The following is a 20,532-nucleotide window of genomic DNA, read 5'->3' as shown; positions in this document are numbered from 1 at the left end:
CAGTGGCCTGAAAACTGGAGTGGTTAAAAAACATACTCCTTGCTCTCTTAGGTGATGTAAACTGGTGTTTTTCTACCAGAGAAGCTTGTTCCTCTGACACTGGTGGATTGAGGTCCAGTACGGAATTAATGGACGCAATGAAGTCACTAACATCCGCATCACTCTCAGATAGATCAATGGGGTACATAGACGTAGCGTCCGAGCCCACAGTAAAGGCATCCTCCTCGCCCTGTAATTCAGCTCGTGAATCAGAGCCGTGGGACGAGGAAGGAGAAGAGTCCCTGCGTCTCAGTTTAGGAGGACGGGGTCCGGGAACAGATAAAAAATCCTCTGTGAGCTCTGCAGAGCGAGTCGGAGCAGCAGAGGCACCCTGAGAAGGGGGCTGATGCATGGTCAGCAGAGTCCGGGACAGCTGTACCATGGAGTCGGCAAAGGACTGGGAGATAGCTTTAGAAAACGATGCTACCCAAGCCGGGGGTTCAGCCACCGGGGCTGGAGCAGCCGGAGGGACCCCTGGGGAGGCTCCAGGCTGAGACACCACCATGTTAGAGCAGGCATCACAATGTGGATAGGTGCTCGGTTCAGGCAGTATGAGCTGACATGCAGTGCATATAGAGTAAAGCCTTGCTCCTAGTGAGAGACATGCTGCTGAGGTGGAGGCTCTGCAGTAAAGAATACACTCCTTCAGAATGACCCCCAGAGAGTGTATAATAAAGTCCACAACCAGAGGTTGTGGCTTACCAGACCGCTTTTGTGTGCCCTCCGGTTCCACAGCTTGGACCCCAGACAGATGCAGTAGCTGCAGCAGCCAGCGCCGATCAGTGTGTGAACGCTGATAAAATGGCGCCGGAGTGAAGAGGGGGGGCGGGGTTAGGTCCAAGAGCGGGAACCGGAGGGCCAAGGGGATATACAGGGGAGGGAAACATCTCCTCAGAGAGGAGTGTCCTCCCCTCTGCTGAACGGCCGGTGGGCGGCGCCGCACTGTTCCCCTGCATGACTGACATGCAGGGGCACTGAAAACGAAACTAGGCCGCATCTGAAGCCGGGGCCTAGATTTTCCCATGCGGCTGACGAGCAGGCACCCTCGGCGCGGTTCTCCGGAAAAAAACAGAGAACCGGCCGGAAATCACAGCAAAGTGAAATAACACACTCTCCCCACAATAAATGTACAAGGGACCCCTGAATAACGTCTCAATGCTTAGCTTATGAGACGCAGGGCCAGGTCCCTGGGGGGTGAGCGCTCCGTCCGGCAGGATCCTGAAAGGGCTGCGGATGGAGACCGGTCTCCTGCAAAGAAGTGAGAACCGTGATGGCTCCCACTTCAAGGCAGAGCCTCAGGGGATGGTGAAGGAGCGCGGCATGTGAAGGCTCCAGCCTTGTAAAATCAACCTTAACAGCACCGCTGACACAGTGGGGTGAGAAGGGACATGCCGGGAGTCCAGATTGGACCCGCTTTTCTTCCAAATCTTTGAAATCAAAAATCAGATGAGAATGCATGTGTGTGTGACCTCCTGAACACAAAGCATTGAACTGGTTAGATTTGTCATCCAGGGGGTGTATATGCTCGGAGGGAGGAGCTACACTTTTAGTGTAGTACTTTGTGTGTCCTCCGGAGGTAGAAGCTATACACCCATGGTCTGGGTCTCCCATAAGGAACGATGAAGAAAGATATAATATTTACAAAAATGAGGGGTGTACTCACTTTTGTGATAAACTGCATATATAATCTATATATATAATTGCCTTATTCTGTCTGTCTTGCTCCAAAATTGTGTCCTTACGGTGACACAAAGCTGATTGGCCGCTGGGCTCGTCATGGCCCTGCCCCCCGCACTGATTGGCCGCTCGCCCAGGCAACTTGCCCACGCCCCGCCCCCCTCACGCAATGCACGCTCGTTCTGGCCCCGCCCCCCGCACGCATTCCCCGAACCGACAGACACGGAGCCACAACTCCCAGGTGAGTACTGTACCCCCGGGAGCCCACATCAGCGTACGCCGCCAACCCAGCCGACACATACCCTCGCATTGCTGGGGTTGCCGCCGTATGCTGGTGTGGGCTCCCGTGCGAGCGGGGGACGGGATACGCTGGTAACCATGGTAGCATAGTTACCAGCGCATCAAGGTCCTGCAGCGGCGGAACATACACACAAGCGCACACACACACACACACACACACACACACACACACACACACACACACACATCAGATCACACTCACTCTCACCCACACCTCACACACACCTCACACACACCTCACACACACCTCACATCGCATCCACACACTCACAACATCCTGGGATATTGCTTGCTTCTCGGCGGCGATACTGTGCAGTGAACTTCCAGGACCTGCCGGAGGATCACATGGCTAGAAGCATGTGGTATCTCCGGATGTTGTGAGTGTGAGCGCGTATGTGCAATATCGTCAAGTGTGTGTGTGTGTGTGAGTGTATGCGATCGGGTGTGTGTGTGAGTGTATGCGATCGGGGGTGTGTGTGTGTGTGTGCGTGCGTGCGATCGGATCTGTGTCGGCAGAGGAGCACGGCGTGCTGGAGGAGGCTGGGAGGAGAGAGGCTGATCCTGGGGAAGGCTGGGAAGGGGAGGCTGAGAGAAGAGAGGCTGAGGCTGGGGTAGGCTGGGAGGAGAGAGGCTGATGCTGGGAGGAGAGAGGCTGATGCTGGGAGGAGAGAGGCTGATGCTGGGAGGAGAGAGGCTGATGCTGGGAGGAGAGAGGCTGATGCTGGGAGTAGAGAGGCTGATGCTGGGAGTAGAGAGGCTGATGCTGGGAGGAGAGAGGCTGATGCTGCGGGCAGAGAGGCTGATGCTGGTGCAGCATGGGGGATGGAGCACGTTTGGGAGTGCGCAGCATGGCGGATGGAGCACGTTTGGGAGTGCGCAGCATGGCGGATGGAGCACGTTTGGGAGTGCGCAGCATGGCGGATGGAGCACATTTGGGAGTGCGCAGCATGGCGGATGGAGCACGATGGGGAGTGCGCAGCATCGGGGATGGAGCACGATGGGGAGTACGCAGCATGGGGATGGAGCACGATGGGGGGTGCGCAGCATGGGGGATGGAGCACGATGGGAGGTGCACACCTCCCCCCAACACACACACACTCGCGCACTGCACAACACACACACACACTGGGAACCACAAACACCACCCTACACAGACACCCACACACACAGACAACGCTGCACACACACACAACACCCAACACACAAACACCGCGGCATACATAAATATACGCACATACCACAGAACACACACATTGCACAAAACATACCTCCCCCCAAAACACACCACACACACACAAACCGCGCAACACACACACACACAACGCTACAGACACACGGTGCTCCACAAACAACGCAACACACATACAACACCGCTCTCACCCCCCGCCACACCCAGACAACACCCAGAACATGTACAGCGCCCTACACAAACACTTGGTAAGTACACACAACAACATCTATATATATATATATATATATATATATATATATATATATATATATATATATATAACAAAAATCATACATGAACTACACAATACGTAAATTCTAGAATACCCGCTGCGTAGAATCGGGCCACCTTCTAGTATATTTATATTTTACATGTATTCTACATCCACAATGGTTTATCTTATTTCCCATACCTGTTTGGCACATCAATATTAATGATGCAGGTTTCCAGGAGCTCTCCATAGAGGTCTGTACAAGAAGCTAGGAGCCACTTTTGATCATGAGATAAGCAGTAACCAAGGAAGAGAACATTGTATTTTTGTCCAGCTTCTCCAAATGTTTCACCAAGTTCTGTCTGCTTGTCTTTTACTGGAGCCAAAATAAACGGTGGTGTGTAAAGTTTAATACATTCCGGCCTCTGCAAAAATAATAAATATCCATTAATACGGCAGCTTGTGAAATGATAAAAGAAATTTCCATAAATAATAAATAAGCTTTAGATAACCTGCAGGTTTTTTTAGTGTTCTTTTTTATGAATGAAATGTTTTTATTTTTTTATCATTTTTTAAAACAAAATAACAGCAAAAATAACAGCAACTACAACTAGCATATAAGTGAGTCAGGTATCTGACATCTTAATATCTACTTCTGTAATTGATGTGAGAAAAAGATATTCGCCCAAACTTTCAGAACCACCTCGGAGAGACTTCAGTTATACAGTTCTGGTGGCAAACAAAACAAAGAGTGCTTATAAGCAATCCATAAGCTGCTTAGTGTTAGAAGAAAGAAATGGGATGAAGAGTGAATGAGGAACTGGTGAGGAGTAAGGGGGAGAAAGGACGGGGAGAGGAAGGAGAAAGGACGGGGAGAGGAAGGAGAAAGGACGGGGAGAGGAAGGAGAAAGGACGGGGAGAGGAAGGAGAAAGGACGGGGAGAGGAAGGAGAAAGGACGGGGAGAGGAAGGAGAAAGGACGGGGAGAGGAAGGAGAAAGGACGGGGAGAGGAAGGAGAAAGGACGGGGAGAGGAAGGAGAAAGGACGGGGAGAGGAAGGAGAAAGGACGGGGAGAGGAAGGAGAAAGGACGGGGAGAGGAAGGAGAAAGGACGGGGAGAGGAAGGAGAAAGGACGGGGAGAGGAAGGAGAAAGGACGGGGAGAGGAAGGAGAAAGGACGGGGAGAGGAAGGAGAAAGGACGGGGAGAGGAAGGAGAAAGGACGGGGAGAGGAAGGAGAAAGGACGGGGAGAGGAAGGAGAAAGGACGGGGAGAGGAAGGAGAAAGGACGGGGAGAGGAAGGAGAAAGGACGGGGAGAGGAAGGAGAAAGGACGGGGAGAGGAAGGAGAAAGGACGGGGAGAGGAAGGAGAAAGGACGGGGAGAGGAAGGAGAAAGGACGGGGAGAGGAAGGAGAAAGGACGGGGAGAGGAAGGAGAAAGGACGGGGAGAGGAAGGAGAAAGGACGGGGAGAGGAAGGAGAAAGGACGGGGAGAGGAAGGGAGAAAGGACGGGGAGAGGAAGGGAGAAAGGACGGGGAGAGGAAGGGAGAAAGGACGGGGAGAGGAAGGGAGAAAGGACGGGGAGAGGAAGGGAGAAAGGACGGGGAGAGGAAGGGAGAAAGGACGGGGAGAGGAAGGAGAAAGGACGGGGAGAGGAAGGAGAAAGGACGGGGAGAGGAAGGAGAAAGGACGGGGAGAGGAAGGAGAAAGGACGGGGAGAGGAAGGAGAAAGGACGGGGAGAGGAAGGAGAAAGGACGGGGAGAGGAAGGAGAAAGGACGGGGAGAGGAAGGAGAAAGGACGGGGAGAGGAAGGAGAAAGGACGGGGAGAGGAAGGAGAAAGGACGGGGAGAGGAAGGAGAAAGGACGGGGAGAGGAAGGAGAAAGGACGGGGAGAGGAAGGAGAAAGGACGGGGAGAGGAAGGAGAAAGGACGGGGAGAGGAAGGAGAAAGGACGGGGAGAGGAAGGAGAAAGGACGGGGAGAGGAAGGAGAAAGGACGGGGAGAGGAAGGAGAAAGGACGGGGAGAGGGTGAGGGGGGAGAGAGAGGGGGAGGGGGGAGTGGGGAAGGGGGAAGGGGGAGAGGGAAAGAAGGAAAGAAAAAAAGAGGGGGATTTCATTCAACTAAAACTAAGAATTGATCAAAAGCGAAGGATTTGTTTTGTTAAGTGAAGTACTCTCCAGAGCAAACTAGATTGGGATAGTGCGAGAGGTAGTAGATTTCCATAATGATGGGATTTAGGCCTTGACTCCATTAAAGGGAGTCTTTCAGCACAGAATGACAGTTCAGACCAATTATAGGAGCTTGTGCATCATGGCGGGGCCAAACATAAATCCACCTTCCCACCCTACTGTTTTCCCTTCTATCTCCACCCCTTCTTCTCTGACAGCTCTTGCTTCATGGAGTCAGGGAAGGGGAGGAGATGGATAACAAGCAGGCAGGAAGGTGCACTTAAATGTTTGGCCACGTCAGGATGTGCCAAGCTCCTGTACTTGGTTTGAACAATCATTTTGTGCTGAGAGTCCCTTTCAGCAAATAGTGCAATAAAAAGTGGAGGTATCTTAAATGGATAAGTACTTTAATGAAAGTCTCGTTCCTCAATGTTCACTTTAGCTATTCTCAAACTTACACAAAGACTATTATAGGATGGTTCTCTAATGCATGTAAAAAGATAGGGATCATCGTGGTTAATTGAGTTACACGGACGCTCTACAGTGTAAGACTGTTTAATATAGTTAACCTTGCCAACTTTGTCTTATGAGGAATAAAAGGAGTAAAACTTACTTCTGGACTTTTCAAAGAATTTTCAATGGCCAGACCGGGCCCAAATCCAGTTAACGTTTTCACATTTGTGGAGCATGGAAGTGGTCTTCTGCACTGGGTAAACACGGAGAACGCCAGGGACTTCAAATGCTGGGTATAAATCTGCCGATCCTCATGTCTTACGGGCTGCAGAAGATACTGGCATGGGACAATCTACAGAAGAGAAAACAGAAAATGATAACACTTCAATGTACAAATGAAACTTAAAAGTTATTGCCAGATTTTATAGGAGATTCAACGTATCCAAAATCCAATGTTTGTTTTTGTATTTATAAAATTACTAACAAAGGGTGTCTCACTCATGATGTGAACGATACTGCTCTTTTTTATTTTCTAAGAGTTTTCAAAAACTGAAGTAGTATGCTGTATCACTTATATATCAGTCAGCGGTCTGTTGGATCATTGTGCTCTTGTACATGGATATTGTGTCACATTTTCTAAATACCATTCATAAAGAACACGAGGTAAGGAAACAAGTACCTGTACGGAAACTGTGTTTCTGAGGTGTGGTGGAAGAATATGCAACATTTCCATGAAACAGCGGAGAAGCCCCAAGGACCACACACTAGAGGAATTTGAGCCTTCGTCTTTATTTTCATAAGTAAAAGGGTCAACGATGTAAACCACAATAGCTGGTGGATAGGTGATGGCATGCGACTCTCCATCAGTTGGAACTCCAACCTTATCGCGGTCCATGGTGCTAAATTAAAATGGGAGGATTAAGGGTCAGTGTTTTACACAATTTATGTAAATGGCATGCGTGACAATGCAACTTCTATTATTCCAATTCATGTGTCATAGTGCATGCAGCTCACCTTTCCGTAACCTCAGTTGCCGCCGCAGCAGCTGCCTGCTCGCTTGACATCCCAGTAGCTTGCTGCAGGGTCGCTTGCTGCGGTCCCACTTGATTGTTTTGCACAGAATTGACTTGCGCTGGGACAGCATTAGTGGAGTTGTTCATGCTCCCATAGGGAGGAAAGCTGGTATTTTTGTTTCCTGGTAAGGGGTTTGTCCCATTAGCAGGAGGAGGAAGGCCTGGTGTGGTTGTGGAGGGCAGAGAACTGTTCGGAGTTGTGGAGGAGTTGGTAGATGGAGCTGGGGTCATAGATGAAGGAGTGCTGGGGTTTCCAGTGTTGCTTGTAGGAGGCGGCTGAGTGGAAGCAGTCTGACTGACAGGGGATGCAAGGTTCGGCTGGCAGAGTAAAGAACTATCCAGTGGTTGGGAAGCAAGATATGGCCCTATTAAATGAAAAGTGAATAAAAAAAGATAAGAAACTATGTGTTGAGAAAAGATCTGTTGGACTTTGAAAGGGGATCTGTCAGCAGGTTTTTGCTACCTCCTCTGAGAGCATCATGATATAGGCAAAGAGACTCCAAATCCAATTATGTATCACTTAGATTACTGGATGCAGCGATTCTGCCACAGAGCTTTTAGATTGAGAAAGTTAACCAGCCCACACCAGGCTCTCTATGCACAAAGCCTATAGACAGTGAACTGCTAATCAGAGCAGGCGGCATGCCTGACTAGCTAACCTAGTCTGGCATTGATAATCTACTGAAGCTAAAACAAACATTGCAAGTAATAAAAAACACCACAGACCTTGATGAGAAGCATCAATGAAATCTGCGTGTTTATTCAGATTTCATAGCAAAAACCTGCTGGCAGCTTTCCTTTAAAGAGGGTGTCCTGTAAACTACATGTCGCTGATTTTCAGGATAGATGATAAATCTATCATTTAGTGGGGGTCTGGTGGTTGAGACCCCCATAGATCACGAGAAAGTTTAACCATTACTCCATTTATTGTCTATAGAAGTGATGGTCACACATGCTCACTACTGTTCCATTCACATAAGGGATCAGTAGGGGTCCCAGCAGCCAGACAGACCCCTAATGATCACACAAATATAATTAGATAGCCTTATGAGACAAGTCCCTTAAAAGTTTAAATACTTGGGAACACGTACAGCATATTAAAGAACATGTCATTTTTTATATAACCTAGTAAGTATTTGCAGCTCTTCTGATTCTCACTAGATAGGGATGCGATCGTCACCACAGATTACCGTATTTTTCGGACTATAAGACGCACCTGACCATAAGACGCACCCTGGTTTTAGAGGAGGAAAATAGGAAAATAAAATTTTAACCAAAAAATATGGTCATGACACACTGTTATGGGGCGAGGATCTGCTGCTGACACTGTTATGGGGTAATGTCCCCAAATTCTCTACTAAGGTACCCCATTCTGGTAATGATCCTCCTGCCTTGTATATGATCCTGCTCATATACCCCCATCCTGCTCATAATATACCCCCCATCCATCCTGCTCATAATATACCCCCCATCCATCCTGCTCATAATATACCCCCCATCCATCCTGCTCATAATATACCCCCCATCCATCCTGCTCATGATATACCCCCATCCATCCTGCTCATGTTATACCCCCATCCATCCTGCTCATGTTATACCCCCATCCATCCTGCTCATGTTATTCCCCCATCCATCCTGCTCATGTTATACCCCCATCCATCCTGCTCATGTTATTCCCCCATCCATCCTGCTCATGTTATACCCCCATCCATCCTGCTCATGTTATTCCCCCATCCATCCTGCTCATGTTATTCCCCCATCCATCCTGCTCATGAAATGCCCCATCCATCCTGCTCATGAAATGCCCCCATCCATCCTGCTCATGAAATGCCCCCATCCATCCTGCTCATGAAATGCCCCCATCCATCCTGCTCATGAAATGCCCCCATCCATCCTGCTCATGTTATACCCCCATCCATCCTGCTCATGTTATATCCCCATCCATCCTGCTCATGTTATTCCCCCATCCATCCTGCTCATGTTATTCCCCCATCCATCCTGCTCATGTTATTCCCCCATCCATCCTGCTCATGTTATTCCCCCATCCATCCTGCTCATGTTATACCCCCATCCTGGTATATGGCCTGTGGCACAGAAAAAAAAAAATAAACGTTTATACTCACCTTTCCTCACTCCCTGAAGCACCGATCTCTGTCTCAGCTGCAGCGCCGCTGTGTGGAGCAGTCACCGTCTGCAGCATCGCGAATCGATGTCTTCCTGTCTGTGCCGGTCAGCTGAGCTGGTGGACACTAGCGGCGCGCACAGCGATGACGTCATCGCTGTGCGCGCCGCTAGTGACCAGATCAGCTGACCGGCACAGACAGGAAGACATCGCGCGATGCTGCAGGGGGAAGGCTCCACACGCGGTGACGGGTGAGTGCACTGATTCACTGCTCCCCGCGCTGATAATGATGCACGGGGGGCAGTGAATACAGCCGCACATGATCACTCCAGGCTGTAGTTGCCAGGGGTGATCACGGCCGGCTGTTAATTATGCGCGCACCCCCCCGCCGCCCATCACCCCGCCCACCTGTCAGCGCCGTGTTCGCTGAGAGATGATGGGCGGGAGGATGGGCGTGCATATGTAATGAGCGGGCCCACGTGGTCACGGCAGGCGCTGCTGCAGCCTGCTCGTGCCCCCGATGACCCGCTACACCGCAGCACCCACATTCCCGGCCGCAGCCCTATAGTCAGACCATAAGACGCACCCCCCACTTTCTCCCAACATTTGGGGGGAAATAAGTGCGTCTTATGGTCCGAAAAATACGGTAATGGCGTTGTCCTCATTGGACATGTATTCTTGTATGTATAGTCCCAATTTAGTGAACTTTAAGTGTTACTTTCATCTTTCCATATACCAGAGAAACAGCTCAGTAAATGGTCATGAGATGAAGTTACTACCAGGGAACAACACACTAGATCTTGTGCATTTACATGTTACTTTATGGCACAATTTTCCTCTACGTTTTTGACATGTAGTTATGATGTAATTGGCTAAAAACTGCCCGTGAAACCCATCATATAGGCCGCTCAAGTGACCAGAACTCACCTAGCTCATATTTGCACACTTGTGCATATAATCGCAATTTGGAAAAGGTTTCATTGCCGCCACTAGCTGCCTGTGAAAACCATTCCGCGACAGCCTTATCAGAAACCTTCTTGGCGGCAGTGGACCCAACTCGCATGATGCCATCGGTTAGCTGCTTGGAAATCGCTCTGTGCTGACCAAGTCTGCAAGACTGAAACATAAGGCAAGAAGGATAAGAGAAGGGAAAAATTATGACTGCATAACAGATCGGAAAGAAGGGAATTTTGTTTACTTACCGTAAATTCCTTTTCTTCTAGATCCTATTGGGAGACCCAGACAATTGGGGTGTATAGCTTCTGCCTCCGGAGGCCACACAAAGTATTACACTTTAAAAAGTGTAACCCCTCCCCTCTGCCTATACACCCTCCCGTGCATCACGGGCTCCTCAGTTTTGGTGCAAAAGCAGGAAGGAGGAAACTTATAAATTGGTCTAAGGTAAATTCCATCCGAAGGATGTTCGGAGAACTGGAAACCTTGAACCAAAAGAACAATTCAACATGCAACAACATGTGTACACAAAAGAACAACAGCCCGAAGGGAAACAGGGGCGGGTGCTGGGTCTCCCAATAGGAGCTAGAAGAAAAGGAATTTACGGTAAGTAAACAAAATTCCCTTCTTCTTTGTTGCTCCATTGGGAGACCCAGACAATTGGGACGTCCAAAAGCAGTCCCTGGGTGGGTAAAAGAATACCTTGATAAAAAGAGCCGAAAACGACCCCCTCTTACAGGTGGGCAACCGCCGCCTGAAAGACTCGCCTACCTAGACTGGCGTCTGCCGAAGCATAGGTATGCACCTGATAGTGTTTCGTGAAAGTGTGCAGACTCGACCAGGTAGCCGCCTGACACACCTGCTGAGCCGTAGCCTGGTGCCGCAATGCCCAGGGCGCACCCACGGCTCTGGTAGAATGGGCTTTCAGCCCTGAAGGAAACGGAAGCCCAGAAGAACGGTAGGCTTCAAGAATTGGTTCCTTGATCCACCGAGCCAAGGTTGACTTGGAAGCCTGCGAACCCTTACGCTGACCAGCGACAAGGACAAAGAGGGCATCTGAACGGCGCAGGGGCGCCGTGCGAGACACGTAGAGTCGGAGTGCTCTCACTAAATCTAATGAGTGCAAATCCTTTTCACATTGGTGAACTGGATGAGGGCAAATGAAGGTAAGGAGATATCCTGATTGAGATGAAAAGGGGATACCACTTTAGGGAGAAATTCCGGGACCGGACGTAGAACCACCTTATCCTGGTGAAAAACCAGGAAGGGGGCTTTGCATGACAGCGCTGCCAGTTCCAACACTCTACGGAGCGACGTAACTGCCACTAGAAATGCCACCTTTTGCGAAAGACGTGATAAAGAGACCTCCCGCAGCGGCTCGAAAGGTGGTTTCTGAAGAGCCGTTAGCACCCTATTGAGGTCCCAGGGTTCCAGCGGACGCTTGTAAGGTGGGACTATGTGGCAAACTCCCTGCAGGAACGTGCGGACCTGCGGAAGCCTGGCTAGACGCTTTTGAAAAAATACGGAAAGCGCCGATACTTGTCCCTTGAGAGAGCCGAGAGACAAACCCTTGTCCATTCCGGATTGAAGGAATGAAAGAAAAGTGGGTAAGGCAAAGGGCCAGGGAGTAAAACCCTTATCAGAGCACCAGGATAAGAAGATCCTCCAAGACCTGTGATAGATCTTGGCGGACGTTGGTTTCCTGGCCTGTCTCATAGTGGCAATGACATCTTGAGAGAACCCTGAGGACGCTAGGAGCCAGGACTCAATGGCCACACAGTCAGGTTGAGGGCCGCAGAATTCAGATGGAAAAACGGCCCTTGAGATAGCAAGTCTGGGCGGTCTGGGAGCGCCCACGGTTGACCCACCGTGAGATGCCACAGATCCGGGTACCACGACCGCCTCGGCCAATCTGGAGCGACGAGAATGGCGCGACGACAGTCGGACCTGATTTTGCGCAGCACTCTGGGCAGCATCGCCAGAGGAGGAAATACATAGGGCAGTCGAAACTGCGACCAATCCTGAACTAATGCGTCCGCCGCCAGAGCTCTGTGATCTTGAGACCGGGCCATGAATGCCGGGACTTTGTTGTTGTGCCGTGACGCCATGAGATCGACGTCCGGCGTTCCCCAGCGGCGACAGATCTCTCGAAACACGTCTGGGTGAAGAGACCATTCCTCCGCGTCCATGCCCTGTCGGCTGAGAAAATCTGCTTCCCAGTTTTCTATGCCCGGGATGTGAACTGCGAAGATGGTGGAGGCTGTGGCTTCCACCCACTGCAGAATTCGCCGGACTTCCTGGAAGGCTTGACGACTGCGAGTGCCGCCTTGGTGGTTGATGTAAGCGACGGCCGTGGCGTTGTCCGACTGGATTCGGATCTGCCTGCCCTCCAGCCACCGATGAAAAGCCAATAGGGCTAGATACACTGCCCTTATCTCCAGAATATTGATCTGAAGGGATGACTCTATCGGAGTCCAGGTTCCCTGAGCCCTGTGGTGGAGAAAAATTGCCCCCCATCCTGACAGGCTCGCGTCCGTCGTGACCACAGCCCAGGTGGGGGGTAGAAAGGATTTCCCCTGCGACAGAGAGTTGGGAAGGAGCCACCACTGAAGTGACGTCTTGGTTGCAAGGGACAGAGAGACGTTCCTGTCGAGTGAAGTCGACCTGTCCCATTTTCGGAGAATGTCCCACTGGCGTGGCCGCAGATGGAATTGCGCGAAGGGCGCTGCCTCCATCGCTGCCACCATCTTCCCCAGGAAGTGCATGAGGCGCCTCAAGGGGTGTGACTGACCCCGAAGAAGAGATTGCACCCCTGCCTGCAGAGAAAGCTGTTTGTCCCGCGGTAGCATGACTATCGCTGACTGAGTATGAAACTCCATCCCAAGGTACGTCAGTGATTGGGTCGGTGTCAACTTGGATTTTGGGAAGTTGATTATCCACCCGAACTGCTGGAGAGTCGCCAGAGCGACGGAAAGGCTGTTTTGACACGCCAACTGAGAGGGTGCCCTGACTTGGAGATCATCTAAGTAGGGAATCACCGAGTGGCCCTGAGAGTGAAGGACCGCCACAACAGATGCCATGACCTTGGTGAACACCTGTGGGGCTGTCGCCAGGCCGAAAGGCAGTGCCACGAACTGAAGGTGTTCGTCCCCGATGGCGAAGCACAAAAAGCGTTGATGTTCGGGTGCGATCGGCACATGGAGATAAGCATCCTTGATGTCGATCGATGCTAGGAAGTCTCCTTGTGACATTGAAGCGATGACAGAGCGGAGAGATTCCATCCGAAACCGTCTGGTGCTCACATGTCTGTTGAGTAGTTTCAGGTCCAGAACGGGACGGAATGAGCCGTCCTTCTTTGGCACCACGAACAAGTTGGAGTAAAAGCCACGACCATGTTCGTGAGGGGGAACGGGGATCACAACTCCCTCTGTCTTCAGAGCGTCCACTGCCTGAAAAAGTGCGTCGGCCCGAGCGGGGGGCGGAGAGGTTCTGAAGAAACGAGTCGGAGGACGAGAGCTGAACTCTATCCTGTAACCGTGAGACAGAATGTCTCTCACCCATCGGTCTTGAACATGTGGCCACCAGGCGTCGCAAAAGCGGGAGAGCCTGCCACCGACCGAGGATGCGGTTCGGGGAAGCCGAGAGTCATGAGGAGGCCGCCTTGGAAGCAGTGCCTCCTGCGGCCTTTTGAGGGCGTGACTTAGCCCGCCACGCATAGGAGTTCCTCTGGCCTTTCTCCGGCCTGCTGGACGAAGAGGATTGGGGCTTGGCGGAGGGACGAAAGGACCGAAACCTCGAATGTATCTGTCGTTGCTGAGGTCTCTTTGGCTTGGACTGGGGCAAGGAGGAGTCCTTTCCCTTAGATTCCTTAATAATCTCATCCAATCGTTCGCCAAACAATCGGTCGCCAGCAAACGGCAAACCGGTTAAGAACCTCTTGGAAGCCGAGTCTGCCTTCCATTCGCGCAGCCACATGGCCCTGCGGACTGCCACAGAGTTAGCGGATGCCACCGCTGTACGGCTAGCAGAGTCGAAAAATGCGTTCATGGCGTAGGAAGAAAAAACTGACACCTGGGAAGTCAAAGACGTAACCTGCGGAGCAGAATTACGTGTAACGGCATTAATCTCAGCCAGACAAGCTGAGATAGCTTGGAGTGCCCACACGGCTGCAAAGGCCGGGGCAAAAGACGCGCCCGTGGCTTCATAGATGGATTTCATCAGGAGCTCTATCTGCCTGTCAGTGGCATCCTTTAGCGATGATCCATCTGCAACCGATACTACAGATCTAGCCGCCAATCTAGAGACTGGGGGATCCACCTTGGGACATTGAGCCCAACCCTTGACAACGTCAGAAGGGAAGGGGTAACGTGTGTCAGTAAGGCGCTTAGTAAAGCCCTTGTCCGGAACCGCTCTGGGCTTCTGGACAGCATCTCTGAAGTTAGAGTGATCGAAAAACGCACTCCGTGTACGTTTAGGGAACCGAAACTGGTGTTTCTCCTGCTGAGACGTCGACTCCTCTACAGGTGGCGGTGGAGGAGAGATATCTAACACCTGGTTGATGGACGAGATAAGATAATTTACTATGGCGTCCCCGTCAGGTGTATCAAGATTGAGGGCAACGTCAGTGTCAGAGCCCTGAGCTGCGACGTCCGCCTCGTCCTCCAGAGAGTCCTCACGCTGGGAACCCGAGCAGCGTGAAGAAGTCGGGGAAGATTCCCAGCGTGCCCGCTTAGCCGGTCTGGGACTGTGGTCCGGGCCGGAGTCCTCCCCATGAGACCTAGGGCCCCCCCTGGGAGCGTGCTGCGGCGCGGGCAGAGAGGGGCCTTGGGGTGAAGATCCAACAGGGCCCGGGGCCTGTGTAGGGACCGGTCTGGCCTGCAAAGCTTCCAGCAGCTTGGCAGACCATTTGTCCATGGACTGAGCCATGGATTGTGAGAGTGACTCAGAGAGTTTTTCAGCAAAGACTGCAAACTCTGTCCCTGCCGCCTGGACAGGTAGAGCAACGGATTCTACCTGAGCCGAGGGGCCCACTAGTGACCGAGGCTCCGGTTGTGGAAGTAAAACAGGGGTTGAGCATTGATCACAGTGAGGGTAGGTGGAACCCGCAGGTAACTTAGCCGCACAAGAGGTACAGGTCGCAAAATAACCCTGTGTTTTGGCCCCCTTGCTCCTTGTGGACGACATGCTGTTGTCTCCTAGGAGAGTGATCACTGAGGGTATATGGGAAGGGTATACAGCCCGACCGAACAGAAATATATAAATATATATAGTATCTATTCCGGCACCCTAAGGGGACCAGCACCGGGTGACCGGTGTGGCTTACCGACCGCTAAAAAGCGGAGTGTGTGTCCTCCAGATTCCCTGCCTTAGGTCTCCCAGCGTTGCAGAGCTCTTTCCAGGAAATCTTCCACAGGCAGAGTGCCAAAAAAATGGCTGCCGGAGCTCTCAGGGGAGGAGAGAAGCCGTGGGCGGCGTTAGAAAAGTGCGGGAATCTGGAGTCCCCACAGTGATCAGTGAGGGGGGGAGGAACATACAGGATGCCCTGGCCCTCACAGCCGACGTCAGGTCGGCAGTCCCGCCCTTACCCCTGACAGACAGGCCCGGGGGCGGGAGTTTTGCTACTAGGCCGCAATTGAAGCCGGGGCCTAAATTTAACACCGCGGCCGACAAACAGGCGCGGTCGGCGCGGAAGTCCGCCGGCCGTCACAAATAAGCAGCTGCTGCAGCGTCCGGGATGTAGGCGCTCCATGCACATCCCCCATGGGGGTACAGAGTACCTTAGTGATGCAGGGCCCGGTCCCTGAGGATTAACCAGCTCCTGTCCGACAGATTCCCCCAGGGGCTGCGGAGGGAGCACGGTCCCAGTGACTGGATGACCGCTCAGGATCCCACTTCTCCCAGAGCCGCTAAGGGATGGTGAAGGAGACGGCATGAGGCTCCTGCCTTTGTACCTGCAATGGGTACCTCAACCTTAACAGCACCGCCGACTTAGTGGGGTGAGAAGGGAACATGCCGGGGGCCCCGTGGGAGCCCACTTTTCTTCCAACCGATATAACTAAAATGAGAAGCTGAGTGGATGTGTGCCTCCTTCCACACAAAGCAAAAAACTGAGGAGCCCGTGATGCACGGGAGGGTGTATAGGCAGAGGGGAGGGGTTACACTTTTTAAAGTGTAATACTTTGTGTGGCCTCCGGAGGCAGAAGCTATACACCCAATTGTCTTGGTCTCCCAATGGAGCGACAAAGAAATATGGAAAAAAAACAAAACATTTAAGTTTAAAATCTAATTTGTTCAACATTTTCAGAAGAAAGGGATGGGAGAAAAAGGGATTCGATATAGCAGTAAAAGTAGCAAAATGCACACATTAGGTAGACCAGTGCCACACTTGTGACAGCTCGGAGGGTCTGAAGCCCACAATACACATTGGCTAGCTGCTCGGTGACCAATGGCTCGGGGAGTTGTTCAGATGGCAGCCATCTTGGCTGGCTCTCCCATACACAGGAGCGCTAGTTCAGCAGAGCGTTCCTGTGTTCTCTTATTTCCCACATACCGGATCCTTGGCATTCAATTGTCTGGGCCGGCATACACAGACCGCCAGCCAAATATGCCATAATCTAATGTGTATTAGGAGCGTTAGTAAATGCACTCGTACCAATAAGTAATGTAAATGTAATGACAATCTTACCTCATACATAGCAGTAAGATCCCGGAAGAAACTCTTCGCTCCGTTGAGAAGAGCCTCATTCTCCGGGCAGACCACCACATATGCAATGTCTCGCTGAGACCCATAGGGTTCTAGCATTAGCCTTTCCCAGTAAGGCAGCGCAAAGGGAGACAGCACCAGAAAGTCATAATCGTATCCAACCATGAATGTGGGGATTGGCAGTGGTTCCGGGGATTCATCGGTTCCTAAAGACGCACACACAACATTTGTGTAAGATCAGGTGTAGAAGACGTTCTGCTTAGACTGTAGGGTGGCAGAATCTCCGCTGAGGCACCACACACTGTACGCACCATCTCTAGCTACTGTCCTCCATGACATTTTGGCCTATTGTTGGCTCACTTTATGATGATATGTGACAGTTACAATGTATTCCTATGGACTGCGGCTGCTGCAACCCAAACTCTGCACACAAAGATCACAACTTGACTTACCATATGAGCCACGGCCAGCCATTTTGTGAAACTGTTGCCAGGTTAAGGGCCCCTGAACACCCCACGATCGGACAGTTCGCTTCTTTTGAACAGCATCTTGCAAAACAGGCTGCAAAGAAAGAAGCATCCGGAGGATGTCTTGGGAACATTGCTTGCTTGAGTCTACTGCTGCAAAGCAAAAACAAAGAACATAGAGAATGAGCAACACTGCATTTATGTCTAGACCTGGTTACATCTACACACAAAGATGGTCTCCCCCATCTCCTATATCAGGACATCAGCGGTCTGATCAGTGGGGGCTTCATTCAGCTAGCAATAAAGTGCCACTGCCTGTCACCACTGGGTACTGTACTGCAACAAGAGCCAGCAATCACACTATCTGAGCACCGCTAGGCTCCTGCAGTGCCCATGAGGAGGCACAGAGCTACTGATTGAGATCAGGCAGTACTTGCTTCAGCGGTTTTAAGTATGCAAATTGATGGGGTTTAATGGTGTATTCCGTGGAGAAAAAAAAAATATTTTACTGCCCGTGCCCTCAAAACTAGAAAGATGAGATGCCCAGTGCAGTTCTCTTACCCTTACACTACCTGTAATTCAGTGTGACAGGAGCTGCTCCTTCTGGTCCACCTCGCTCTGGGACATAACAGTACACCTGATCATTGAGCACTCTGCATAACTAAAGGAAATTAGAGCGCGCGTGTGTGTGTGTGTGTGTGTGTGTGTGTGTATACACGGTGTTCCAAATTATTATGCAAAAAATAGTTTTTTCAGATTTTCCTAAATTAACTATGAATTGCAGTAAGTTATTTTCCAGTCATCTACTATTCGAGTATAATTGAAATGTTTTTGATCACACTGCCTATGAAAACAGTATATTTTTAAAAATAATAAACACTCAAAATGCATGTTCCAAATTATTATGCACAGCAGAGTTTTCAACCTTTTTATTTTGAAAAACAAAATGGTCAATTGTGAAATTATAAGCATTATCAGCTTATTACAAAATGAAATCAAACAGTTTTCAAGTCAAAACTTAATTCTAGGTGATGTTACATTTACACATAGGACTCCTTGTTTGAAAGAAGCTTCTGAACTCTCTCGTCCATTGACTTTGTCAGTTTTTGGATGGTTTGTGCTTCAATTGTTTTGCATGTGGACAGAATACCCTCCCAGAGCTGTTGCTTAAATGTGAACTGCCTCCCGCCATCATAGACACTCCTTTTGATGATGCGCCAGAGGTTCTCAATAGGGTTGAGGTCAGGGGAAGATGGTGGCCACACTATAAGTTTGTCCTCTTTTATGCCCATAGTAGCAAGAGATGCAGATGTGTTATTTGCAGCATGAGACGGTACATTATCATGCATGAAAATGATCTTGCTGCGGAATGCACGGTTCTTCCTCCTGAACCATGGCAGGAAGTGCTGTTTTAGAAACTCCACATAGATTATGGAGTTCATCTTTACCTCTTCTGGGATCCTAAAGGGGTCGATAATCTCTCTCCCCATGATTACAGCCCAATACATTACTCCACCTCCTCCTGGTTGGCGCCTTAGCCGTGTTTTCATGGGGTGTCCATCAACCAGCCATCCTCCACTCCATCCATCTGGACCATCGAGCGTTGCACGGCAATCATCGGTGAACAAAACAGTTTGGAAGTCAGTCTTCATGTATCATTTGGCCACTGGAGCAGTTTCTGCTTGTGTGCAGTGGATAGAGGTGGTCGACAGGATGGCTTACGCACGGCTGCAAACCTCTGAAGGACCCTGCATCTTGTTGTTCGGGGGGACGTTGGAGGCACCAGCAGCTTCAAAAACTTGTCTGCTGCTATGACAAGGCATTTTAGCAGCTGCTCTTTTAACCTGACGCAATTGCCTGTTGGAAAGAGTCCTCAATTTTTCATTATCAGCACGCACGCGTGTGTACTGTGAATCAGCTACATACTTCTTGATTGTGCGATGAAGTGTCTTGGCAATGCTGATTGTAGTCATGCCTAGACCTAAATACTCCACAATTTGTTGCTTCTCAGCAGTCGACACATCCTTTTTCTTTCCCATTTTGGCAAAAAATACAGGCTGCTTAATAATGTGGAACAGCCTTCTTAAGTAGTCTTGCCTTTATTTGGACACACCTTCCAAACCAATGTGCACAGGTATCTGCAATTGCTTTCAGTGATATAAAGAGTCCTGACACACATCACCATCAATGAGTTTAAATGACAAACAAAACATTTCAGACCTTATCACTCTTTTTGCATAATAATTTGGAACACAGTATGTATGTATATTTTTTTTTTTTTTTTTAGGTATAGTCACTTTTTTTAAATTCAACAGGACCCTTAACATCTCACTGCATATGCATCAGGATATGTTGGGTTTACAGACCAGGAAGGACACCTCTGAATGTAATACGACATGACATAAAACATGATGACATAGCTTGAGCTTACAGCTTGGTATCATATGTCACCAAATTTATTCCATCAAACTTCATACATAAGAAAGTAGCATTAGACCTGATATCCAATTTACATTTTTTTTTACCTCTCAACATTAAAATGAGCATTTAGTAACATTAAGGCTATTTGCCCATGGAACAATGTACCCGCGGATTTTGCTGCGGAAAACCTGCGGATTTACTATTTAAATCCGCAGGTTTTAGCAAGTACAGACACTCCCCATGTTATCCTATGGGACATAGGGTGTGCTGTATCAATGCTGCGGTATGTGCGGCTGTGGAATATGCTGCGGATGTCCCACAGCTGCACGTAACTGCATGTCAATTATTCCTGCGGAAATCCCGACCTCCATCTCCATAGTGGAGAACCAGGACTTCCGCAGGTAAGTCGCACGAATATCCGCAGAATTACCGCAGATATTTCGCTGGAATGCCGCAGCTATATATAACTGCGGATTCTGGGGAGCTGCTGCGGGAAACCTGCGGATATATCCATGGGTACATTGTCTCGTGGGCACATAGTCGTAAGGTTGTGCGTTTTTTGTTTTCCCATTGATGGGCTTGTTTTTTTGCATGTTGAACTTAAGTTTTTATTGATACCGTTTTTTTGTTAAATACTGGGGTTGGACAAAATAATGGAAACACCTAACGTTTTGGCATCATAATCTTCGAACATGTTATAAACATGCAAAC

General features: G+C 50.0%; 1 protein-coding gene across 1 annotated transcript in view; it reads right to left on the bottom strand.

Annotated features, from left to right (window-relative positions):
• MED13 (mediator complex subunit 13) overlaps nt 1-20,532 on the bottom strand; it is a 196,762-nt gene that overhangs the window by 28,238 nt on the left and 147,992 nt on the right. Inside the window, exons 17-23 of the mRNA XM_075336235.1 lie at nt 17,386-17,553; nt 16,916-17,139; nt 10,204-10,393; nt 7,096-7,519; nt 6,761-6,980; nt 6,242-6,433; nt 3,660-3,883 (exon numbers count right to left, since the gene is read on the bottom strand). Of these exons, the coding sequence (XP_075192350.1) occupies nt 3,660-3,883; nt 6,242-6,433; nt 6,761-6,980; nt 7,096-7,519; nt 10,204-10,393; nt 16,916-17,139; nt 17,386-17,553 (1,642 nt within the window). The remainder of the gene's footprint in view (nt 1-3,659; nt 3,884-6,241; nt 6,434-6,760; nt 6,981-7,095; nt 7,520-10,203; nt 10,394-16,915; nt 17,140-17,385; nt 17,554-20,532) is intronic.

The sequence above is a fragment of the Anomaloglossus baeobatrachus genome, chromosome 2, assembly GCF_048569485.1.
Source record: "Anomaloglossus baeobatrachus isolate aAnoBae1 chromosome 2, aAnoBae1.hap1, whole genome shotgun sequence".
Classification (NCBI taxonomy): Eukaryota; Metazoa; Chordata; class Amphibia; order Anura; family Aromobatidae; genus Anomaloglossus; species Anomaloglossus baeobatrachus.
Note: the sequence above shows the minus strand (reverse complement) of the source record. Positions and strands in the feature narration are given on the sequence as shown.